The 25,531-nt window shown below is 48.0% G+C and overlaps 2 protein-coding genes across 2 annotated transcripts; one reads left to right on the top strand and one right to left on the bottom strand.

Annotated features, from left to right (window-relative positions):
• Positions 1-666: 666 nt before the first annotated feature.
• LOC135302272 (serine/threonine-protein kinase PAK 3-like) lies at positions 667-6,458 on the bottom strand. The gene is made up of 4 exons (XM_064422671.1): positions 6,320-6,458; positions 2,421-2,538; positions 1,636-1,735; positions 667-1,190 (listed from the first exon to the last, which is right to left on the bottom strand). The coding sequence occupies exons 1-4, from the start codon at positions 6,382-6,384 to the stop codon at positions 1,006-1,008; spliced, it is 468 nt and encodes a 155-aa protein (XP_064278741.1). The 5' UTR covers positions 6,385-6,458; the 3' UTR covers positions 667-1,005.
• A 10,480-nt stretch (positions 6,459-16,938) lies between these two features.
• Positions 16,939-20,218, top strand: LOC135302271 (serine/threonine-protein kinase PAK 3-like). The gene is made up of 3 exons (XM_064422670.1): positions 16,939-17,122; positions 18,472-18,609; positions 19,983-20,218. Exons 1-3 carry the CDS (start codon positions 17,000-17,002, stop codon positions 20,061-20,063), a joined length of 342 nt encoding a protein of 113 aa, XP_064278740.1. The 5' UTR covers positions 16,939-16,999; the 3' UTR covers positions 20,064-20,218.
• The last annotated feature ends 5,313 nt before the right edge of the window (positions 20,219-25,531 follow it).

Genomic DNA, 25,531 nt, shown 5'->3' with positions numbered 1-25,531 from the left:
GCCCCTCCTGCCCACAGCCAAATCTCTGACCACTTGGCCAGCCTGGCTTCCTTGGGTTCCTGCACCACCTTTTCATGTCTCTGTACCCTGCATTGCTCTACTTCAATTCTTTTGCCATTGGATAAAATGGAGCACACCACCAAATTACAAAACAGGGCAGCAGAAACAGTCAGAGGACAGAGTACCTGTCCTCTCAGGAAATGTGGAGAGAGGTGGAGTTATTCAGTTGTGTGAAAAACAGGCCCCAGAGAGCCACGTGTTGCCACTTTCCAAGACTTCAGATAGGCTTTGAAGAAAGTGGGGGACACCTTTTTGAACAGGACAAGTTACAATAGGATGTGGGCAAATAATTTTAAATACACAGGGGATCAAGTCAGAGTAGGTCGAAGGAAGAAATTGTTTCCTCATGGCATGGTGCCACCCTGGCACGGGTTGCCCCAAGAGCTTATAGTTGCCCCGTCCCTGGAAATATTCTAGGTCAGGTAGCAAAGGGCTGTGAGCAATCTGATCTCTTTAAAGATGTCCCTGCTCATGGCAGGACACTTGCACCTGATGACCTTTACAGGGCCCTGCCAGCCCAGCCCAGTCTAGGACTCCTCACCGTTTTCATTTGAAGAGCACCAAGAGTGGAGGTGAGGAGGAAGGGAGCTCATCTGATGCCTTGAACTTCCGTGGAGGAGGAGCCCATCCCTCGCACCCTGTTTCACCTGCAGCCCCTTTGGGGCCATCTACACAGACAAAAGAACTGGAACCACTTATAACCCAAAGGCAAGTGTTGCCTGAGAGTGGAATTTTTTTGCATGTGTTAAGGCTTGAGTTCCCCCACTGATGCAACCAAAGCTACAGCAGATGCTGATGTGTTGCAGGGACATTTTTAGGAGGGGACCTTGGTGCAAGTAGTCCTAGCAGATGGCAATGGGATTTTGTCCAATGGCACACAGAACATGGGACAGGTGAGAAAGACAGCGGGATCAGTAAGGATTTGCTCCTTACCGAGGCAGGACTTCAGTTCCAGTAAGGAGGTTCCTGTTCTACTATTTCAATTCCCACAATTCCAAAAGACCATATGTCCACTTTGGGGCCATATGGTTGACCTGTCACCCCTTCAGGCGCCGTCCACCAAGCAGTCCCTGCTAACACGCTCCGTGTATTCTTCTCAGGGATGAGTTGAGTAGAGAGGCCAAAATCGGCTGAGGAGAAAGCAAAATAACTGTTTTTATTTTAATTCTGTGCCATTAGGAAACCAAGCAAAAGAATTTCTCAGTAGGAGTTTGAGAATGTACTGTTGAATCTCTTGGACAACTGTCCCTGCTCTGTTTTCTCAGGACTTTAGCCAAGGAAATATGGCATTGTGACTTAAAAAATTCCCACAGTTTTTTACACTCCAGCAGTGGCTTTTGTTCTTTGGAAGCTTTAGACCTGTAGCTCACTCCCCCTGGAAGGGACACACAGAGAAACACCACTCTTGGCTGCTTGTTCCTTGTCATGCCTCTGTACACATTGCAGCCGTGTCACCAGCTCACAGCAGATATCCCTGCACTGTCACCAGCACCATTTCTGGGGAGCTGGCAGTCACTCCAAGCAGCCCCACACCTACATCCCTGGAATGTTGCACCTGACCAAGAATACACTGACCCAGCTTGACAGATCCGTCAGTTCTGAGAAGGATGTTGCTTCTCTTCACATCTCGGTGGATCACGTGGTTGGAGTGAAGAAAATCCAGTCCTTGCAGGCACTGAGAGAGGAAACAGAAACAGGAGGGCAAAACTAAGTGATGTGATTTCATCACATAAGAAAGGACACAAAGATTCAAAAAGATTCCCTCTCCAGGGGAATGGGGAATAATGGCAAAACACAGTGCCACTGAGAGGAAGAGCTTGTTTCTGCAACACTTGCAGAGCAGGACCTTTCTAAGGAAAGGCATGTCAGCTTTTGAAAGAGCAACAGCACCTGCTGTTGTAGACTGTTCCCTGCACACCAGCCAGGATGACTGCTGCTGCAGGGGATGTGCTCAGAAGCAAACAGTGCTTTGGCTGCACTCCTATCCTTTTTAGCTGAGGACTGAGAGAAACGAGTCTCTCTCTTTTCCTTTGCTGTTCCTTTCAAATCCTGCCACCAGCACTTTTGCTTTTACAGGCAAGGAATGCAGTGAAGACAGGCAAAAGTTTAGAAAGCAAGATGGAGAAGAGCAAATACAAGAGGCAGAGTGAGAACAAAACAGCAGGCGATAAAGAGTACAAGAACTGAGTTCAGTGAGTGCAGGGGCACTGGCAGCCATTTCACTTGAGATGCTTCTACTTGCCCACAGCATAGCAGCAACACACAAACAAAGCTTGGCACATGAAACCTCTCCTGTCCTGAGCCCCTGTTTCCCAGACAATCCTGCCCAAGCCCTCGGCAGCACAGATGGGATTGCTGACCTCCCGACTGATGGCTGCCATCTCCTCTTCAGACAGGTAGCTCTTGCTGATGACATCGCTCAGGGTGCCTCCATCCATGTGCTCCATAACCAGCCAGAGTTCCTCAAACAGAAGGTAGCTGAAAGATGGAAACAAGGGCGTGGAGATAAACATGCATGGCTACGTTGATATTTTCCTTCCGTGTTTCTTGTTTCCAAGTCCCTTTGTGACTAGGACAGAATCAAAGGAATAGACATTCCCTCTTGGCTGTGCATTGTTTGCAGTCTGTGCAGTCTCAAGGAGAAAGGTACAGCGGTGAAAAAGGAGATTGCTTAGATGGCCTGCAAGCGAAAAGTGCAGTTTAGTAACAGCCCAGGCAAAAACCTGTCAGGCATGGTGCTTCTGGAAATAAGCACCCAGTCTTCCTGGCATGCATAGCAATGGCAAAGAGGGGCAAGGATCTAAGGGAAATCCTCTTTAGGAAGGTTCATCAGCATTGAAGAAACTTTAAAAAATCAGTCCTGAAAAACTGTGGAGGCAGTGAACTTTGAGGGTATTGACTTAGTAAGATACAGCCGATCCAGCTGATCCAGGTTTTGAATAATTTTTGAATAATTTTTAAACTATGTGTGCCTGGGAAGACTCATGCAAACATGATGCCATCTCTTCTCATCCATTGGAGATGAGTAGAGAAATATTAATAAATAATAATTAACAGCTCTACTTTCTGACACTGACCAAAGTGAGTTTTTAACCTCTCATGTTTGTTGTGTGTAAATGCACATTCATGGAATAAGACCATGACCTCTCACGTGTCTAAATAATTTCCAACACCATCCTCACCCTTTCTATCATTTCATCATTTCAGGGTACATGGGATAGAAGAGGAAAAGAAATGAAATGTGACCATGGCAGTGAGTTAATGGGGGGAGTTCTGGGGCACTAATGTGCAAGGAACTCCAGATGAAATCAGCACCTTGGCCAAGAGTCCTCCTCAAGCATGAAATGCATCTCCTGGACTAACTGTGGCCTTAGTTTCCCCAGGAAAAGGAGAATATCTTGGTACTCTGAAATTCCAGCTGCTGCCTACATATTTAAACTGGTACAATTCCAATTCCAAATAAAATAGAATATAACTGTACACTTTAAGAGGCACTTTCTCAAGCAAGGAAAAACACCCCTCCCAATAAAAAGAAAAAGAATCCCTGATGAACAAACATCCATCTTTTTCCATGTGGACTGTAAAGCACCAAAGTATGTCAGTGGACATCCTCCATGTGCACAGGTTTGAAGAGAGAGCTCTGCCCCCTGAGGCAGAGACACGTGGTGGTTGCACGCAGCATCCTTGCTTCACACCAGCCAAGCCTCAAACCAGGAGAAATTAGTTCCCAGTGAAGAAAGAACTGCTTGGGCTGATGACTCTCAGGGATGACAACAGCCAGCGGCAAGAGGGGATGATGGCACAGCATGGCCCACGTGGTGATGGGTCCTGGGCTCTCCAGAGTCATGACAGGGTTCCTCTGGCCCTCGTACCCCACTCTGCAGGGACAGCAGCTCCAGCTCCTTCCTGAGATCACTCCCACCAGGGGCCAAAGCCACCCCCAGCTGTGCCGGTGTCCCCAGAGCAGGACCAGCCCCAGGAGGAGGCAGGTCCCTCTGTCCAGGGCACCAGCCCCAGACCCTCTGCTCCCACCCACGGCGGGCGCTGCTCACCTGGGCAGCCCCGGCGGTCCCTAAAGAGCAAGGTCCCAGACCCTGAGGAGTCTCCCCACCCCTTCCAGAGCCCCCCCTGGATCTCTCTGCATTGCATCTTGTTGTTGTGGTGTGTTTTCATTTTCTTTATTTGCTATATTTTATTGCTTGATTTGTGGTTTTTTAATCCGTGTTTTTCTCCCCGCCTTTGGAGTAGCACAGGTTCCCCATTTTGTATCTTATGTTGCTAAATTTAGACTCTCTCCCTCATTGTTATTCAGCTTGGTTAACTGTCTTCTTGTTTGTTGCCTGGCCACTCCCTGCCAAATCCTCAATCCCTCTTGTCCCTACTCTTTTTCCCCAACACCTTCCCTGCTCCTTCCCTCCTCAGATGTCAATCCTTCCCTAAGCCTGCCTTTTTCTCCAGAACCTTCCTTGTCAGTTCTCTATCCTTTGAAACCCCATTGGTTTACTTAAGCCTTTCCCCTCCCCTAAGATCCTCTATTGGTTTACAGATTGTATTTCCCCACCTTGTGTTCCACCGTCAGTCCTCTCCATTGGTTAACAATTGTATTCTCCCCCAAGACCGTCCCTGTTTATAAGTTATTGCCTGCCCTTGGGTCAGGGTCTTGGGACCTTGGACTTGGGGAGTTTACCATCAAATAAAGCTACCTCTATTCCGACTCCAAGACCCGTGCTGCTTTGTTCATCTGTGCCGAACCTCCGCTGGCAGCTAGAATTCTGCGGGGTCTGCCAGGGGGATCTGTTCTCTCTGTTGGTGGGCCGGGGACACATAGCCTCTACACCGCAACACTTGTCCCTCAAGAGAGTCAACAGCCCCTCCCAGTTTGAGATCAGCAGCAGCCTTGAATTGGGACATTTAACTGCAGCATCCCAATCTTTCAAAAATCCCAACCTTCTCCTCCAGCTGAGCTTCCAGCTGTCCCTCACTTGGTCAGTTCCCATGAGGTGTCCCACAACAACACAGGGAGGCCCACAAGACCCTGCTGGCAGCGTGGCTGCCCTGATTCAGACACATTTTCCTTTCTTCCCACGGTTCTGCAGCTTGAACAATGGGAAGGGGCCCTTGTTTGGTCAGCAGTGAAGTGTGCGACTGCACCTTGCTGGCACAGTGCCATTCCCAGGCTTCAGAATTCAGGTGGGGAGGACAACTCAGCACAGGCAGGAGGAGAAAAGTCGAGCTGCACCCCTGGGGCACCATTTGTGTATTTGCAGATTTCCTTTGTTCAGGGGCCTACATGCTGTCCTTTTCACCTCAGGGGTGCTGCCAGCATGGAGGCCTGGCCTTGTCATTGTGCAGATGAAAGAACTGCTGCCAAAACAAAAGGCAGAGAGAATTCCTTCCTGGGTTTGGAGCCCCCTTGACAGGATCCATTCTACTGAGCAAGCAAGGCTGAACAGCCCCACAGCCCTAAACACAGCTGCAAAGTGTCCTTGTGCCCATCACCCTCGATCCAGCAGGGCTGCAGAGAGGACAAACTCTGAGCTTTAAACCAAAAGGGACAAAACCTTGTACAGGACCCGGCCTGGAAGGCCTGGATGTGATGGCCTCTCCCAGGGAGAGAGACCAGAGGCCCTGTGAGTAGAGACCAGGACTGTTCCCAGGAAACCATGGCAAGGTGTCAGGAGCAGGCATTAGAGACAGGGCCAAGGAGATGTGATGCAGGTGGCTGAGGGAGAGCATCATGGAGATGTAGAAATTGAAACTAGGAAACAGGATTTCCTTTGTTCTCTGACAACATGGGCCTGCAGGGATGGAAGGCCTGCTGTGTCATCACAGTGTTAGAAATGAACTTTGAGATACACTTAAATGGACACACAAAGTAGTGGAGGCAAAAGAAATCTGTTTATTAGTAACAATTCACCTGAGCTGCCGGTATGCCCTCTTTCCCCCAAGAGCCAAACACACACACCCTCCAAAAAAGGACTACATTTTATCCCCTTTCCTGGCCAGGGGCAATCCCTGTCCCCTTTCCCATTGGCTGGGTACTTGAGAATTTCTATTCTCTCCTCACCACCTATTTTTCTGTCCCCACTCCTCTGATTCTACTTCCTTTTTGGTCAGGTCTTTAACCTGGCTGCTTTCCCAGCTCACAGCAACACCCAACAAATTAACTGAAGCAAATCCAAACCAGAAGTAACAACACACAGAACCAACAACTTCCATTTTTTTACCTAATAACCTTTTGGGTTCAGCAAAATATTACCTCATCTCTGACAACAGGGTAGAGGACTCTGATGTCAGCAATCTCTGGATGGTGACATGAGGCATTGCTGGATTGTGACCTCACCTTCTCTCCCTGCTTATCTTGGGGTTCCAAGGAGTTTCAATGCCTTTTGTGCTGTCACAGGGGTTGGAGGCTGGTGTCAGAGAGCAGTGGGCTGTGACATCACAGGGGGATGCATTGTGACATTGTGCCCCTCAATTCCAAGGAATACTTTTGAAAACTACCTCCCAAAGTGAATCTTTCTCCAAGCAGGTAGACTGGCAAAACCCATGTACGATCAAGTGATAAGACAGAGTTTGTACTCTCACAAATTTGTTTTTCCTCCTAACACCTCTGAAAACCTCTAATTTTTTTGGTTTTTCTTTCTTCTTTAGAATCTGTGAGCAGAAGACAGGAATACTTTTGCCTGTTGGAAAAACGCCATAGCAATGCACTGTTGATTAGGCATGCTCTTGTCCTTACCATAAAGAAAAGACACTGAACAAACTGAAATATCAGGGATTTTGTGGGAGCAGATAGGAGAGACAAAATGTGTTTCATTCTTTAAGTTGTCTGGAATAATTCTGCAAGTTTGCAAAGTGCACAGAAATGCAGTCACTAGAATGAGGCCATTACTCACATCTGGCATCCCTAAGCCTTTGCCTCAGTTTTCAGACAGTTTGTAAGTGAGGGATACATGCAAGATTTATCTAATTAGTAAAGGTAAAGTTTTACTGAAGGTTTGATGTGTGGGGATCTCTGCAGTCCCAGAAGACATGCTGAGACCAATTTCTTTCGTTTCATTCCCTCACACCAAAAAAAAAAAAGGAGAAAAAAAGATGAGGCTCTTTCTGTGCCACGCTGTGGCAGTTCTACCCTCTCAGCCTTTGCCTTGAGCCCTTTGGTTCTTTTCCCTGAGCCCTGATCCCCTTCCTCAGCCAAGGGCCCCTGGAGCCCTTTCCAGGGCTGCAGGAAAAGCTCCCTCAGCCATGACCACAGAAGAGCTTCTGGAAGTGTTTATCGTCTCTTGCTGTCTCTTAGTCAGAACCGGTATGGATCAACTTGGAGTTCTAGAGGAACAAATTTTCAGGGACTATTCCTCTTCAAATTTGTTTTGTTCTAACCCAGAAGGAAGACAAAGAGGAGGTTCTTCTGCTGGTGCTAAGTTATGCTTGCAATTAGTGTAATAGTAGTCATTAAGTTGGGGGAAGCAACAAGTGCAGTTCAGCGAGCATTTAACAAAATACAAGTTAGGACCCAGCCCAAAAGATCACGGAGTTGATGCAGTTTCACAGGTTGGTTTTTCCCAGGCAGTTGGTCTTGTTTTCTTTTTGTAGGAACGCTCCCACTCCCTGCTGAAGATCAGCAGAACCAGTCTGGAAGCAGGGCAGCTGCCAGTAGTTTTAAATTGAGATGTGATGATCGCTTTTCACTTAGGTTCTGTCACCTTTGGCTTAGATACAAGAGGCTTTCCTTCTTTTTCATAATGGGTATGTAGTGGGTCAAATTTCCTTCTTCCTTTTTATAGAAACCTTGCTAGAGTTGAGATGGAGCTGGGGGAGAACCAATGCAATTTTGAATTGCCACAGTTGCTTTTATTGACAATTTACTAATGGTGGTGACTTGTCTGCATTCTCCTCACAAGTGACATGTTGGGAGACCTAATACGAGTCAAAGAACTTCATTTTATTTTTTTAAATGAAAAACAAAAAAAGTGGTGTAGGAAAACTCTTATAGATGTCTAATTTTTCTCAACATAAATTTCTACATATTTGAAATCATGTTAACCTTCCCAGCTCTGCCTTGGGAGGTTTTAGAAGTATTATGATCTGGCTACATTTTTCAGATTTCATAATAAGAAACTAGAGAATCCTGAGAGAAAACAAAAAATGTCCCATGAGGAATGGTTCCCTTCACCTTCCCCAACTCCTTTTTGCCTGCAATGCTGTCACCCCAGCAGCAGTGCCATCGCGGCAGTGAGTCTGAGAGGTGGCAGCTCTCTGGCCCACACGGTGCTGCTGGCAGAGCCGGCTGCTGCCTACTCAAGGCTCAGGTGGGCCCCTGAGCTGCCGAGCTGCACGGCCAGAGCCATCTCGATGCTGCAGTGCAGGCCAGAGGCGCCGCTCAGCCGGAAGCTGCAGGACTTGCCGGAGGGCAGCGCCGTGAGCTGGCAGTGGCGCGACTGCGGCAGAAGCGGCCAGGCCGCCAGCACCAACATCTGCACCCAGCGGGTGACTTTCTGCAGGTCCAAATAGGAGCCCGTGCAGAGGGTGCCCAGCAGGTACCACTCCTGATCCGTGGGCAGCTGGCCACCAGCGGCGTGCAGGAAGCACGTGTGCCCCAGCAGCTGCTCCCCGGAGCACAGGCACTCCAGCGCCACACGGATGCGCCTGGCTGGCGGCCGCTTGGTGCTCTCCGGGCTGAAGGAGTGGCCAGGGGGTGGCCGCAGGATGACCAGCATGCGGTAGCTGCTGCTGCTCTCCTGGACGCTGCAGGCTGCAGGGCTGGTGTCCGTCCCGGCAGCTGGGTGCAGCTCCGGCATGAAGCTCCTCCGGGAGAGCACTCAGCACACACCTTCGTGCTGGGCAGGCCCTGCTGCAGAATCACAGAATCACAGAACAGCTGGGCTTGGCAGTGACCTTTAAGGACTGCCCAGTGTGATCCCACAGCAATGAGCAGGGACATTCCCAATGAGATCAGTTTGCTCACAGCCCCCTCCCACCTTATCCTGGATGTGCCCATTGGTGATGGGCTGGGCACAACCAAAATGCTGTCACCCCTGTCTGCACCCTTGTCCTTCTCATGCTCACTCACCTTCTCCTTGCTGCTGAACTTCACCCTCACAATATTCGTCTTGCTGCTGGATTCCTCCTGTGTGCTGTGTCTGGCAGAGCCACACTTCCATCTCGTGACCAGCCAAAAGGCAAGAGAGAGCAGAGGCAGCCACAGCAGCTGCCATAGACAAAGGAAAAAGCTTTCCATGATGGAATTGTTTCCATCAATCTCCTGCAGGAGCTGAGTCATTTCCTGCAGCAGATACTCCTCGCGCTCTTGCATCCTTTGAGCTTCATTCTTTTCAATTTCTGGATTCCCCTTATTCCCAGCTATGGTCAGTCAAGGCTGCTGTCGTACAGAAAGGAGCAGGCTTTCCATGATGGAATTGTTGTCTTCCACCTCCTGCAGGAGCCGAGTCATCTCCTGATGCAGAAATTCCTCGCGCTCCCGCATCCGCCTGACCGTGTCCTTTTCAATTTTCATCTCCGCTTTCAACCCACTGGGGGTGAGTAACAGGGCCAGGATGAAGGCCAGTGTTGGAGATATGGCCTGGTGGGAGAAAGGGGGCTCAGCATGTCTGGCTGGGAGGGACCAGGGGGCTGGTGACATCTGCAATGTCCCCAGAGCCTCTCTGGGCACCTGCCACATTGAGAGCCCCAAGCCCCACTTCCCTCAGCCCTGGGGACAGTGCCCTGCCCTGAGGGTCCCATCTCTCACTCTGGCTTTAAATCCCCAGGGCATCTTTCCCAGCCCAGCATTTTCCCTGCATGTGCACTCACTGGCTGCCAGAATCAAACTGCCCAGAGCTGCTCCTGACACAGATGCCAGCGTGACCTCTCCTCTCTGATGTCACAGCCAGCAGAACCATGTCACTCAGCTGCCAAGCTGGCCGTGCCCCTGCTCACAGCTCCCACTGTGACCCCTGCCCTGGCATGTCCCAGCCCCCAGAGCCACACCTGCCCGGCCATGAGCCCCAGCCTTGGTCCCCACTGCCGGCCTCAGTGGCTCCTGGCCATCCTCACCCTGAGTGCAAAGCCAGCCCCAGGAGCCCCCCAGGGCGCTCTGGATCCAGGCTGAGACACCCTCAAGCCATCACTGAAAGGGACATGGATGGGGACTGCAGCTGGATCTTCCAGTGCTCACCAGCCCTGACTGTGCTCCAGGTGAACCCAAACCTCACCTGCAGCATCTTCAGAAGTTTATAAGACTTTGTGTTCTACATGTGTGAATTTCATGCAAAGATATATACCAATTGCAATTGCTCAAACACACGCAAGTCATCTGATAAAATAAAAATAAATTTTTTTTAAGAAGGCATAGCTTCTTTTATAGCTATTTTTTGTGAGCTTTTAAGAATGCTTTCAGTTTTCAAAATTCTGTTATATTCCAACAGCACAACTGTGTCTCCTTTTTATAAGGGTAGTGGGAAGATCCCAGTAAATTTGTCTTAAGAATATCAAGTCTTTAAAACCATTGGAAAGCAGAGAGGTAAAACCCTCTAACAGCCTTACTAAAAGGATGCGTAACTAAATACAGTTTTGTCTCTCTGTGTACTCTGGACATAACAAATCTGTGAATTGAAAGTTTCAAATATCAATGTTTACTAAATCTTGGAGCCTATCGCAATTTATTTTTTTCTTGCCAATGTGTTCTATTTACAGGTTGTTCTCTTGACAAATTACCTCTGAGGGAGCCCTGCTCGCCCATGAAGCCTCTTGGAAACCTTACTCCCCACCAGCAAATAAATGGTGCCATGGCCAAAAGACACTGTGACTTGGGGAAGCCTGCTCTGCTAGCACCTAGCATTACCATAATTCGTGACCAAAAAAATTAAGCACAACAGATTTTTCCATCAGTTTAAATCTGGCTGCAGAAACAATATTGATTTTTGAGGCAGAAAAAAGAAAATAGAAGCCTCAATATTGGTCCCTGGGGTTAATGCTGCAAAAACTTAAAACAAATGCTAAGAGAATTGAAAGTGCTCACTCAGTAAGCAAACCAGTGCTCCCTCCTAAGCCCTGAGTGAGCTGCTACCAAATGCTAGTAACACCAAGCATGTAACACTCTAAAACCAGCAGCAACACACTTTTCACTGCTCGCTCATGGACACAGCTGCCACAACTTTGAAAGGATGTACTGCTTCAAATTTCTTCACACCCAACATCCATCCATGTAAACATCCAGAGCTGAGGGAGCAAGTAAAGGACTTAAAAGTTGAGAAGAACCCAGATGGCATCAATGAACTTTTCGGACAGTGGGGATTGACAGGATAGGTTTCATCGTTTGTTAGAGGAATATTTTGGGTTGTAATCATTGTTTTTACTCATGTTTCCCTGTTTAGTTAAGTGGCTGCAGAGACCTACTGGGGAAGTCTTCATAGTAAGAAAAAATAGGGGAGTTGTGGAATCCTCTGACTCCTCCCCCTCAAGGAAGATTAGATCACAGAGTTTTCCCCACCTAGGCTGATAGAGAAGACTTAACCCCTGACGCTCTGCAGCACTTCTGCCAATCCACATCAGATTGCCTCCCCCACTGGCCAGCTGACACCGCCCACCCCAATTATTCATCCCTCATCCCCCCTACAGGTTGGTGCCCTTGGCCCTGCCCTGTGCCCGCCCCTGTGCCCTCAGGTCACCGGTCACTGGCCCCACACTGAAGTCCTGCAGAGCACATGGTTTGGTCTTTTGTCTCTGGTCCCTCTGGCGTGCTGGATGCAGTAAAACCCTTGCTGGACTATGCCATGCAAAGACCCTTCCTGTCTTTCCTGCACTGAGCTGTCTGTGGCGTGTGCGTGTACATGGACTGGAAATGGCTGTTCTTGTGGCCTTCCTCGGAGCGGCTTCTGAAGGAGACACCTCCAAGAAGGTTGCAGCATTTCTACCACCCTGCAGCGCTGCAACACTAAATAAATACACAAAAATCAACTTAGGTTAAAAAAATGAATTTTTTAATAAATTGTTACACTGGCGATGTCAACATACAAATATCAATTTAAGGTTGCAACACAAATTTTTTCCTACTATCATGCAATGTAAATATATACAAATATCAAATACAGTTAAAAAAACCTAATGTACTGAAACCTCTACAAACACTAATTAGAAACAAATATCAATCAAAGCTTAACAATTAAATTTATTACAAATTACTACAACTGAACAGCCCATATACAAACACAGCAATATCAATATTCCTCTCTAAATAACCCTAGGCCTAGAACTAAATGAACACAATTTCAGAACTGTACAAATCCATACGCATTTCAATAGAAGTAAATACACCACAACAATGTGCAGTGTAAATATATATTAAGTGTTACATATGACATATAGTAAGATATATGTAAACATATTCTTAAGAATGCTATCTATAAATACAAATATCAGTGTACCAATAGAAAAATCCATCTAACTGTAACAGTGGAACTATACTGCAGCGGCAGCTGACCTCAAGCCAAATCCCGGCAGGCTGCGGCCAGCACTGCCTGCAGCACTGGAGCACTCTCCTGATCCCAAGTCGGGTTTAGAGAGCGCCTAAGGCTTTCAGCCTTGGGGCGACGAGGACCCGCAGTAGCAAAAAGGTGAGAGCTGCTGACCCACAGGAGATCCACAAGAGACGGACTTCAGAGGTAGTTCAGTCCAGTTTATTAGCACCAGGGGAATCCACCAGCTGAAGACAGGGCTAAGGGTCTGACAAGTGTTTTTTAAGGAGGAGTGGGTGCATACAAAGACAGTGGTCAACAACCAATAGAAATACAGGTAGGCATGAGGTGATGGTGAGTGACACAGTATGTAAACCAATAACAGAGGATCTGGGGAGGAGCCCTGGCCCCTGAACCAATCACTCGATGCCCTAGGTGGAAGATTCTAGATGGAAAGGTTGGGCCACCGAGTGACGGACAGGGCACCAGGGAGGGAACAAGGGAAGGATACATGGGTTGTTAGGGGAGACGGGGAGGAGAGATACTAGATAGATGGGGCGATCAAAGGGAGAGAGGGGATCAGGGCAGAACCATAATAACTGTAGGGGTATGTGGAACAAACCAAATATACAGCTCAATAAAACAATGCATGACAAACACAATACAACATCTCCCTCTTTTTTGTTTAAAAAGAAAAGAAAAGAAAAATATATGAGACTTAATAACTAAAGTTCAAATCAGAACTGTGATTTTCTGGGTCAAGATGACTGGGAGGAATGGACGCCCACTGTTCTTCTACTTCCAGATTTCCTCCTTCTAGTTGCTCTTCTAGTTCTTCTAGTTCACATCCTTCCTCCTCAGCCATCACCCGGTTAACTTGCAAGGGGAGATTAACTTATAAATTAATCTCTGTAATATTTTCCAAACTATAGAAGTGGCAACTAAAATTGCTAACAAAATGAAAAGAACTAAAAGTATAGTTTTTAAAACTGATCCAACCCATCCCGAGAGTCCCCATCCCGAGAAGATGTTCCCCAGCCAGTCCAATGTGTCCTGCTTGATCTCATGAAGCAAGTCTTTCATCTCGCCGATGGATTTTCTGGCGTCCTCAGCTTTAGATGACAAATTCAGGCAGCAGAGCTCCTCCTCACATCGGTGATCATGCAATAGGAGCAGGAAATCAATTGCTGCGCTATTCTGGAGTGTAGCCCGCCTTGTTATTTCCTCGTCTGAGAGGAGGTCACTGAGGATGGCTGACGTTAAATTGGCTTGTTTAGCCACCCAACACTCTAGGTGGGCCAATTCACCTAGAGACTTCGCGATGGACACCCACGGCAAAAAAACTGTCCATGCGACACCTTCTGGAATTGACCAATGAGTAATTTCAGGGTCACACTGTGAGTCTAAGTCTTTCAGGTCTCTCTTATAATGGGCCGAATTATGTGTGACAACTTTAGCTTTCCAATTGGTAATTTGGGTATCATTGGGGGTAAACAGCGACAGTCTCCCAAAGGAACATGGGCCTCCTGTCAGGCGAGAGGGGATGCCTGCCCACGCTCAGTATCCGCAAATAAAAAAGACTCCACGGGGGAGGGATCTAGGGTATTCATCAAAAGTTGGGGCAGTGGTAATATGGGCAACTGTGGTGCACCAATTTCCCACTGTGTACTCATGATTGGGTTGGATCACGCGGAAATAGGGTTTTCCGGTGGGGTCAAGGGAGGACATAAACTCAACACAAACGGAGGCAACAACGGAGCCGAGCAACTTAAATTCAATAGGTTCAGATTTTGAAATATTTAATTTAGAAACAAAACGTCGCCAGATGAGGTTGGGATTGGAGCCGGGGGAGCGCAGGACTTTATATTGGGCAAGGGGTTTTAGGGAGGAATCGAGGGGGGTAGGGAACTCATCTGGATTAAAAGGGATCCCCACAAGGCAGGTCGACAAGGGGTCTGCTGCTGAGGTGGACGTCAGACACAGCTGGTCTTGGCTGAGGGCCTTGGCGAGTAGCTTCCACACCTTCTGTTTTGGCTGGGGAATGATCCATAAGTTGGATGGTAGAAGTGTGGACCAGAAGATGACGAAGGTGACAGTGATGGAGACTGGGATGGGGTTCATCGGGCTCATGTTTCTATAAAAGGACAAAAAAAGGTGCGTTAGAGTAAATCAAAAAAGGTGGTTCTGCCCCGGAAGGATGTCTAAATCATCAGAGAAGGGTTTCCGTCTCCTCCTCCATCAAGCCTCTTCGACTTGCACCACAGCTTCTGACTGAATGAATTTTTTTGGCAAGAATGGTTTGACCCATTTGGAGGGAACCCACTTCAAACCTGAAGGAGTGGACACGCAAGCTTATCCCCTCCCCCAGGTAATCAAGTCGAAGGGTCCCTCCGTTTTCCAGGTCTCAGGGTCCTTTATGAGGACGGGTGGTTTGGCCCTAAGGTGCAGTTGCTCGTTCTGCCCGAAGTGTCTCACGATCGGAGGATTTAAATTATCATAAGAACAATTCAGGAAGTTGATAATATAAAGTGCCTTTGCGAGGCGGACCTGTGGGGACTCCATTTTCATCGTCGAACTTTGTTGATGTAATACTCTTTTCAGACTCTGATGGGTCCTTTCCACCACAGCTTGACCTGTCGGGGAATATGGGATGCCGGTCTTATGCTCTATTCCCCATTGCTGCAGGAAGTTCCGAAATTCCCTGGACTTATACGCAGGGCCGTTGTCGGTTTTGATAACTTTTGGGATGCCCAGCACGGAGAAAGCGAATATAAGGTGTTTCTTGACGTCAGATGCTTTCTCCCCTGTGTGGGCAGAGGCATAGACTGCACTAGAGAACGTGTCTACTGACACGTGGATGTAGGAAAGTCTGCCAAACTCTGCATGATGTGTTACATCCATCTGCCACACCTCGCAGCTGCTTAGACCTCAGGGATTAGTGCCCAAACTGAGTGATGGTAATTGATGTGATTGGCACTGGGGACATGTGGCCACAATCGCTTTGGTCTGTTCGCAGCTGAGTTTGAATTGGCGAACAAGGCCAGGTGCATTTTTCAGCTACCTTCTGGGTGAAGAACTCTGGCTGGTTATGGAGCACATGGATGGAGGCACCCTGAGCGATGTCATCAGCAAGAGCTACCTGTCTGAAGAGGAGATGGCAGCCATCAGTCGGGAGGTCAGCAATCCCATCTGTGCTGCCGAGGGCTTGGGCAGGATTGTCTGGGAAACAGGGGCTCAGGACAGGAGAGGTTTCATGTGCCAAGCTTTGTTTGTGTGTTGCTGCTATGCTGTGGGCAAGTAGAAGCATCTCAAGTGAAATGGCTGCCAGTGCCCCTGCACTCACTGAACTCAGTTCTTGTACTCTTTATCGCCTGCTGTTTTGTTCTCACTCTGCCTCATGTATTTGCTCTTCTCCATCTTGCTTTCTAAACTTTTGCCTGTCTTCACTGCATTCCTTGCCTGTAAAAGCAAAAGTGCTGGTGGCAGGATTTGAAAGGAACAGCAAAGGAAAAGAGAGAGACTCGTTTCTCTCAGTCCTCAGCTAAAAAGGATAGGAGTGCAGCCAAAGCACTGTTTGCTTCTGAGCACATCCCCTGCAGCAGCAGTCATCCTGGCTGGTGTGCAGGGAACAGTCTACAACAGCAGGTGCTGTTGCTCTTTCAAAAGCTGACATGCCTTTCCTTAGAAAGGTCCTGCTCTGCAAGTGTTGCAGAAACAAGCTCTTCCTCTCAGTGGCACTGTCTTCTGCCATTATTCCCCATTCCCCTGGAGAGGGAATCTTTTTGAATCTTTGTGCCCTTTATTTTGTGATGAAATCACATCACTTAGTTTTGCCCTCCTGTTTCTGTTTCCTCTCTCAGTGCCTGCAAGGACTGGATTTTCTTCACTCCAACCACGTGATCCACCGAGATGTGAAGAGAAGCAACATCCTTCTCAGAACCGACGGATCTGTCAAGCTGGGTCAGTGTATTCTTGGTCAGGTGCAACATTCCAGGGATGTGGGTGTGGGGCTGCTTGGAGTGACTGCCAGCTCCCCAGAAATGGTGCTGGTGACAGTGCAGGGATATCTGCTGTGAGCTGGTGACACGGCTGCAATGTGTACAGAGGCATGACAAGGAACAAGCAGCCAAGAATGGTGTTGCTCTGTGTGTGTCCCTTCCACAGGGAGGGAGCTACAGGTCTAAAGCTTCCAAAGAACAAAAGCCACTGCTGGAGGCAGTGTAAAAAAATGTGGGAATTTTTTAAGTCACAATGCCATATTTCCTTGGCTAAAGACCTGAGAAAACAGAGCAGGGACAGTTGTCCAAGAGATTCAACAGCACATTCTCAGACTTCTACTGGGGAATTCTTTTGCTTGGTTTCCTATTGCACAGAATTAAAATAGAAACAGTTATTTTGCTTTCTCCTCAGCCGATTTTGGCCTCTCTACTCAACTCACCCCTTAGAAGAATACATGGAGCTCGTTAGCAGGGACTGCTTGGTGGATGGCACCTGAAGTGGTGACAGGTCAACCATATGGCCCCAAAGTGGACATATGGTCTTTTGGAATTGTGGGAATTGAAATGGTGGAACAAGAACCTCCTTACTGGAACCAGAGTCCTGCCTCGGTAAGGAGCAAATCCTCACTGATCCCGCTGTCTTTCTCACCTGTCCCATATTCTGTGTGCCATTGGACAAAATCCAATTGCCATATGCTGGAAGTACTTCCAGCACAGTGCCGTCCTAAAAATGTCCCTGCAACACACCAGCATCTGCTGTAGTTTTGGTTGCATCAGTGGGGGAACTCAAGCCTTACCACATGCAAACAAACTCCATTCTCAGGCAGCACTTGCCTTTGGGTTATAAGTGGTTCCAGTTTTTTGTCTGTGTAGATGGCCCTAATAACAGGAAGCAAGCATCTTAGAACTACTCGTATCCTTCCAGAAATGAAGGAAGGAAACCCAAACCAAACAGAGTTTCTAAAACTGTGGTTTTCAGAGAGGGACTGCATCCCCTGTGCAGTTTCTTCTCGGTGGGAAGAAACCCTCTCTCAGGAAGCTTGCCTGAAATCTGGGCAGGAGGGTGTAGAGGCCACGGAGTCTCTTCTGTTTCTTGTGGAGTGCTGCTGAAACATTTAGTGACCATGTTTCTCTCATAGCGCAAGCCACGTTCTCTATGTCACCAAGCCAGAGCCTGCTGATGTGGAGAGCCTGCCAAAACCTCCTGTTTGTTTCCCGGCACTTTCTAGGATGGGCCTACCATTAATGCATTGACTTGAGTATCCAAATGAGCAGAGAGTGACCATAGGGATGGCACCTCCCCTTCTTCTGACCATGAAAAGTTTTTCTTTTCCACATAAGGGAAGCTGAAATTTTCAGACTGCTGAGAGACAGAGCTGCAGGTGGCTGCTGTTTGCCCAAGCAGGCATTTTCATCCCAGTACATTTCTGCAGGCATCTTAATGTGTCTGTGTGGAATGTGAGATTGTAGATGTTAGTTTTCTTCCCTGGGGATTAACTGATGGATTTCCTTTCTTTCCTTCCAATTACCATTGTTTTCAAGAACAGGAAGAAATGCTTGATGAGTTTTGTTCTATGGCAGCTGTGCTTAATGGATGAACAAGCACTGCAGAGATGCCTTTCATGTACTATTCCTTGGAATTAGTATAGAAAAGTCCCTCTTCCAAAAAGCCTGTCAAGCTGGTGTGAATCCTCAGAGAAGCAGATGTGCTTTTGTTGATGTCGTTCCCACTGAGTAGGTCAGTCAATGAAATCAGCTGCCACGGCAAGATCTGCAGGATGTTGGAAAAGCTGTGGCTGCTTCGGGGTTTGGGTTTTTTGTTGGTAAAGAAAAGCATCTCTGGGTCTCTGCCAGGGCAGTAACTGCCACTGAAGAACAGAGGTTAAACAGTGGGATGTGGGAGAGCAGTTACAGATGTGAAAGCAGCAGGTGGAGACTCGTGTTTCCTTTTTCTCCAGGCTAAATTCATGATAGCCTCAATAGGGACCCCACAGCTGCTGCATCCCAAGCTCCTCTCGGCTTGGCTGCGTGACTTCCTGAGCTGCTGCCTGCAGACAGACGAGGAGCGGCGCTGGTCTGCCAAGGAGCTCCTGCAGGTAAAATGCAAAGGGGCTGCAGGTGAAACAGGGTGCATGGGATGGGCTCCTCCTCCATGGAAGTCCAAGGGATCAGATGAGCCCCCTTCTTCCTCACCTCCACTCTTGGTGCTCTTCAAATGGAAACAGTGAGGAGTCCTAGACTGGGCTGGGCTGGCAGGGCCCTGTAAAGGTCATCAGGTGCAAGTGTCCTGCAATGAGCAGGGACATCTTTAAAGAGATCAGATTGCTCAGAGCCATTTTCCACCTGACCTGGAATGGTTCCAGGGACAGGGCAACTACAAGCTCTTGGGGCAACCTGTGCCAGGGTGGCACCATGCTGCAAAGAAACAATTTCTTCCTTCGACCTACTCTGACTTGATCCCCTATGTGTTTAAAATTTTTCACCCACATTCTATTGTAACTGGCCCTGTTCAAAAAGTTGTCCCCCACTTTCTTCAAAGCCACTGTGAAATCTTGGAAAATGGCAATAAGTGGCTCCCTGGTGCCTGTTCTTCACACAACTGAATAACTCCACCTCTCTCAGTTTTTCCTGAGAGGACAGGTACTCTGTCCTCTGACTGTTTCTGTTGCCCTGATTTGTAATTTGGTGGTGTGCTCCATTTTATCCAATGGCAAAAGAATTGAAGTAGAGCAATGCAGGGTACAGAGACATGAAAAGGTGGTGCAGGAACCCAAGGAAGCCAGGCTGGCCAAGTGGTCAGAGATTTGGCTGTGGGCAGGAGGGGCTGCGGGGGGCTCACTGTGAGCCTCTGAGGGGCCCTGGTTTGTGCCCCCAGCCCACCCTTGGAGGTTTCTGGCACGCAAACAGGGAGAGCTGAGAGGGACTTGTCCCAGCCCCATCTGCTGCCTGGCACGCTCAAGCAGACAGGAACTGCCCCAGGGTTACTGCCAGCTCGTGTGGCAGAGAGGGAAGTGCAGCAGCCAGTGCCACTGGGCTGTCCCTGCTGGGAAGGAAGGTGCCATCCAGCACAGGAGGGGCAGGGCATGGAAAGGTAGACACTGCTCTGTCTCCCTGTGGGAATCAGCACAGTGCTTGTCTTTCAAAGACAGGGACCTATGTGATTAGTTGAAGTTTCTTGAAAAGAAGAAACTCCAAGGACTGAAAGCAGCATTTCTAGAGCACTGGCAGGGCAAAAATCCCAGCAAGATGAAGACACCTGTTTAAATGGAAGAGTGGGATTCTGGGCCAGGTTTGCCTGTGATGGCAAGGTCGTGCACATGACAATTGAGGAGCAGATGGTCCCATTGTTCTACTTTGTGGGTCTTTGTAGGAACTAGAGGTATCCTCATGGAGCCAGTGAAGCACTGAGCTTGGAAAGTCATGGTTCACTGTTCTTTGTTGTTTTTTTTTTTCTTTTTCCTGTGGACAGCATCCATTTGTAATATCAGCCAAGCCAGCCTCCATCCTGGCACCACTCATCATTTCAGTGCAGAATAAGAAGAAGAAGTAGGAGACAAGAATTTTACAATCACGTCAAGATGTTATCTTCATAAGCAATTTAGAGTAGAACTGTAGAGTAGGATTGTAGAGTAGGATTGTTGAAGAGTTTTGTAGAGTTGAATTATAGATCAGGATTGGAATGAAATAAAATTTCCGAATCATCAACTCATTTGGAAGAATCCCCTCCTTCTGACCCTTCAGAAAACTCAACGTTTACTTCTTGTTTTTTATTGCTGCTAAATCACACTATGGCTTCTTTTGTATGGTTTATAAGTGGGGAAGGATCTTCTTCATCCATCCTCTCCAGACCACACTGTGTTTGGAATATGACCCACTGGCTTGTTTTTGCCCAGCTGTGGTATTTCTAGTGCAGGCAGAAAGGGAATCAACATTTTAAGGAAAGACCAAAGGAGTGGGGCAGCCAAGACTTCCTGTGCAGATTCAGGCCTGCAGCTGTGACTCGAGAACATTTGGTTCCTGCTATTTAGATTTGTATCCCCAAGTGCAATCTCTTTGGCAGAAGGAGAGCCTTGCTCAAGTGAGAAAGCAGAAGGATCAGAGAGGGGGCTCTGAAAGGTCTCCTCTGGTGCAGAGCTGGCAGCGCCTGTGAGGTGAGAGCGGGCCCGGCCTTGGCCGGGGTGCAGCCCCAGCAGAGGCCTGGCAGAGCCCGGAGCAGCCTGAGCCTGGGCAGAGGCAGGCTGGAAGGAGGCCCTTGGAGCTGCAGGAGGCAGCAGCCGGGCCCTGGGTGCCTCTTCCTGGCAGCGGGCGAATCCTCCGCTCTCAGAGCCCAGGTGGCAGCTGGCTGCTCCCGAGGGGAAGCGTAGCCGTTCTGGGCACAGCCCAGACTGGAGGCATTGGCCGTCTGGAGTCCGCCCAGGAGCAGAGAAAGGCCAGGGGCAGGCGAGGGCCGGTGGCCTGGCTGAGGATTCCTACTCTTCTGCCGGCTGCCCTGTGACTCCTGGCAAAGGGCAGCAGTGTGTGCAGCACTCTGGGCAGCGGCGCAGGGAGCCGGGCTGCTGGGCAGGCTGGAGCACAGGGCAGCGTCCTTCAGGCACGGCACTTCTGCCAGGGCAACCCAGGCCAGCCTGAGGCACTGACAGCTTGGCAGCTCACATCTGCAGGAGCCAGTGCCTCCCACAGCTCTGCCAGGAAGCGCCTGCAGGCCTGCAGTTCTGCCCTGAGCCACAGCAAAGGTGTGAAATGCAGAGTGTTTTGCAGAAATATTCAGGGCCACCAGGCCAGCCTGCTTTGTGCTCTCTGGAGCACAACAAGTGCTGTGCAATGCCCCTCTGAGCTGCTGGGAGAGAGGGAATCGGGGATGTGCCTGAGGTTGTACTTGAGTAGTGAACTGATTTGGAAAAGAGCAGAATAATTTCATCAGGCAATCTGTGTTTTCCTGGTTAATTTCTGAAAGAAAGTCACCATGTGTTGCACACAGATAGGGGTATTAGAAAAGAAAGGCCTTATAAAATCAGGCCTTGCTCTGCTCAATTACCAGGTGGCCTGTTATGTCTTCTATGTGCAGCTAGCTAACTTCCCATGTGAAAAATCATAAGAATGAGTGCAGTTAACACAGTAAGCTTTTGTGGTTAGAAAACAGTTTGCATCTGTAATAAATAAGAAATATGTCCCACGAGAGTCCACAGAGGAAAAATGTAAACACCTGAGTAACAGAGAAAGTCTTAGCACATACACACAAAAACACCTTCTAAGCAATGAATTGTGTGGCAAGGAAACTACCAGGCAGTTGGAATTGAACACGAGGGCTGTGAAAACCACATAAAAATGTGTTATATGAATAAAGAATTGGCTTTCCCTGCATGAAGAAATGGAGTCCCAGTTGCTTTATTGACACAGCAATGTGGTGTGACTCAGCAAGAGCGCTTGTATGGTGTATTGATGAAATGCTTGTGTTTGATTCCCAGAAAAGGAAGGAGAGGCATGAAGTGTAACAAATAGGGCTTAGTCTTGTGAATTCCTTTAGCTTTAACGGGCAGTGCTGAACCCTGTATTCCCCCATTGCAGTGATGAATGTGTGCAAGTGGCTATCTTAGCCTTGAGAATAAAGAGAGAGGTCCTGCTAAGAAGGTAGCTGGAATGCATTGGAAGGGAAGAATGTGTTCTTAGAAGGCTCTTTACCACCAAAGGAGAATTTGAGGAATCTGATATTTCCCAAACCACTGTGTCAGTAACCAGAGTTATGTCCGAGGTGCTGCCATATTTGATCCATGTTAGAGCAGGTTGATAAGACAATGAAGAAAAGTGTGTTGTTTAAAGGGGGGAACCTGACCCTTGAAAGAGAAAGAATGTATTGGTCAGTGGGTGGGCAGTTCGGCTTTGAAAGGGGAACAATGCATCATGGAGCCCTTGTTGGCAGGGAGTCATGGAGTATGGTGAGCCATGGTGGCCTCATCTCACACGCCGGCCGTGTGTGAGCTGATGCTGTAACTGGGAAAATCCCACTCCTGAGCAGGAGATAGAAGGCCTGGTTCTGGGGTGGAGGGGTGAGAATGATGAGATGCACACCGTTTTGATCCAGGGGATGTCCTGGAAGTGCACTGCCTACCTGTGCCTCCTACTGAGCACCACGCTCCAGCTCCTTCTCCTGCTCAGCGGATGTTTGGGAAACCAGGGGTTGGTATGTATTATTTGCTACTGCAACTAATGGAATAAGTTTGCTTTGCAAGCCCAGTTGTGTCTTAGGTGCTTTTCTGCATGGGTCTCCTCCTGAACCTGTGGCAACCACCATCAGGGACCCACAGGACACTCCTACTCTGATGGCAATAAATTCTGAGAAGAGGTTTAAATATGTCAAATAATTTGGAGTAATGTTTAGCCTGTGAGTTTCAGCAAAGTATTGACTATGTCTTAGTTCCATGGATACAAACTACTAAGTCAGATTGCTGGGTGTGCATGTGTTAGGGAAGTGAATCCCTACACACCCAGCACTGAAACAAAGTATTGCTTTCTTTCTAACCCTGAGCTGGCAGCAGGGATCAGGCCCTGCTTGGTGACTTTCATTTTGGCAACTTCTGTTAGCAGGTAAGAAAGGTCCCAATGAAACCTTTTCCAGCTCTTTCCCTCTGGTTTCTCTTTTTAGATACCAAAGCTCTGTGCCATGGGTGGTCTGGATGTGTGCGGGCAATGCAGCTCTGTTCTGGTTTGGAAGCAAAACTACTGAGAGACTCCAAGTCAGAAATACAATTTATTAGGAAAAGGGAAAAAAATCCCAAAATGCATGCAATAATACAAAAGAAAAACCATGGGCAGAATCAGAATACAACCTGACCCTCTGCTAGTTAGGGTGGTGGTAGCAGTCCAGATGAAATGGTCTTGTTGAAGTGCTGATCCCATAGAAAAGATCTGGTAGATCTTCTCTTCTGGAAACCACTTGGCTGGGGCCCCTTGTTCTGTCCCAAATCCCAAATGATATCCAGGTGGGGATGCTTAGCTCCTCCCCGCTGGGGGGAGCATCTCACAATGGGCTGATATCATTCTGAGTCATGCAGTGGGTCCTTGACTGCCCATTAAACAGAAATGGCTCCTGTAGGGAGTTATCTCTGAGTCATGGGGAAAGGCATTGATGGGCCCATTAACAGGAGATAAGGACAAAACAATGCCCCTCCTGTTTTCAACAGCTCTTGAGGATGGGAATAGAATATATCTTTATATTGTAACCTAGAAAACTCCAAATGAAATGGAATTTACTTGGCCCATGGAGGTCTTGCCCCAGCAGCAAGACTGTGAGAACAAATCAGAGTCTAAAAGAGAAATGAGTAAATTTTGTCAGGAAAACTCACTGAAATAGACAAAAACACTTCCCCTTGCACTACTAAGAGGAATTCCAGAATTCCAGTGGCTTCTAAAGAAAAAGTGAGCTCATAGAAAATGCTCTTCGGAATACAATACCAAATTACAATCCTTTCTAGAGAAGGTGTTATTATAGGAAATGGTAATTTAAATCCCTTTTTATCATCCTTGTGAAAAGTGCTCTCAATCTTTCCACAAATTTATGGTTTGACCATTCCTGATTGCTTTGGATACTCAGCCACAGCCTCATCAACCTGGGGACTGTGTCTTGTGTCAGAAAGCAGAACAACAAGCCACCTAAAGAAAAGTGGAAAGAACCATTTGAAGAGTTCCTAAGCACTCCTGCAGCAATAAAAGGGGATGGGATCAGTACATTGATACACCTGCCCCCAAGGGAACCAACCCCAACATATAAGGGACTTGGGGGAGGGAATATAGATGAGAATTTGAAGCCTCTATTTGTTAAAACATGGAAATAAAACTTTCTAATGCACTGTAGAGTGAGTTAGAAGAAATCCCATCAAGGGGAAGATATGTCATGAATGGGTAACCATGAAGTCCTCAGTCTCAGCCCAGCCTGGGCAGCAGCACTCTGGCACGCTCTGTCAAGCAGCAGCAGCCAGCAGGCCCAGGGGAGGCAGCCCAGCACAATTCACCCCATGCCCCCCACGGCAGCATCCCTGGGGCTGCTGCACTGCAGAGCTGGAGGAGCACCCCTGAGCCAGGCAAAAATGGACACAAGTCTCAGGGTTTAGGAGGTGACATTTTCTTGAACTTGGCTTGAAGGAGAGCAGAAGGGCAACAACGGCTCAGGTGTTCAATCATAAAACACCCCAAGGGCTCTCAGGTACAGGGACTCAACATCATTGGCTTGGAGACAATGGAGGAATTTGTAGAATGCTCTGCAAGGAAGAAAGGGGCATTCCCAGCCACCTTTGTGTGTTCCCAAATATTATCCTCCCTCAGACAATTTCATATCCTTTCCCAAGAGAAGATTATGGTCTTGTTGCTAACATGTCCTCTTTTTCAGCTGAATAAATAAATGGCAAGAAATTTAGGAAAAGAACTAGACATCAAAGTCCCCATAGGTCTGTGCAGGAATCAACATCTGTGTCTCTCTAGAAAGACTGGTTGTGACTGACTAGTTTGGAGAAATCTACGAAACTGATAGCGATCCTGAAGGGACACTGGAACGGAATTTCTCTTTTTAAACCTATTGATGTACCTTGCCTCCAACACTTCTCCATGTCTTTTACAAAACTCTTACAGAGATCTGGATCTTCCCTGGCTCATGACAAGGTGAGGCCATGATCTCCAAGCAGTCTTGAGAGCTGCTTCAGGTGACAGCTTAGAGCAGCCCATGGGCACTCCTCTGCAACCCTCCACAACAAGGTCATTTGGGGAGGAGGTTGTCCTCTATGCCTTCCACCCCTTAAGGCAAAGACCTTAAATTCACAAGAAAATCAGAAAACAGGCTTATTCTTATAATAAAGAATTTCCATTTGCTACAATATTTTCTTAATAGGTGCTCAATTTCATAATAGAGGTACTGGGCTTCCATTCTCTACTGATAAGTTTCATTCAGTGGACAGAGCTAAGTCTTGAAGAGAATATCTGACCAGAAGAAAGATTCTCCAAATATGATAAAACTGATGATAAGAGAAGGAG

The sequence above is a fragment of the Passer domesticus genome, chromosome 6 (assembly GCF_036417665.1).
Source record: "Passer domesticus isolate bPasDom1 chromosome 6, bPasDom1.hap1, whole genome shotgun sequence".
Lineage (NCBI taxonomy): Eukaryota > Metazoa > Chordata > Aves > Passeriformes > Passeridae > Passer > Passer domesticus.
Note: the sequence above shows the minus strand (reverse complement) of the source record. Positions and strands in the feature narration are given on the sequence as shown.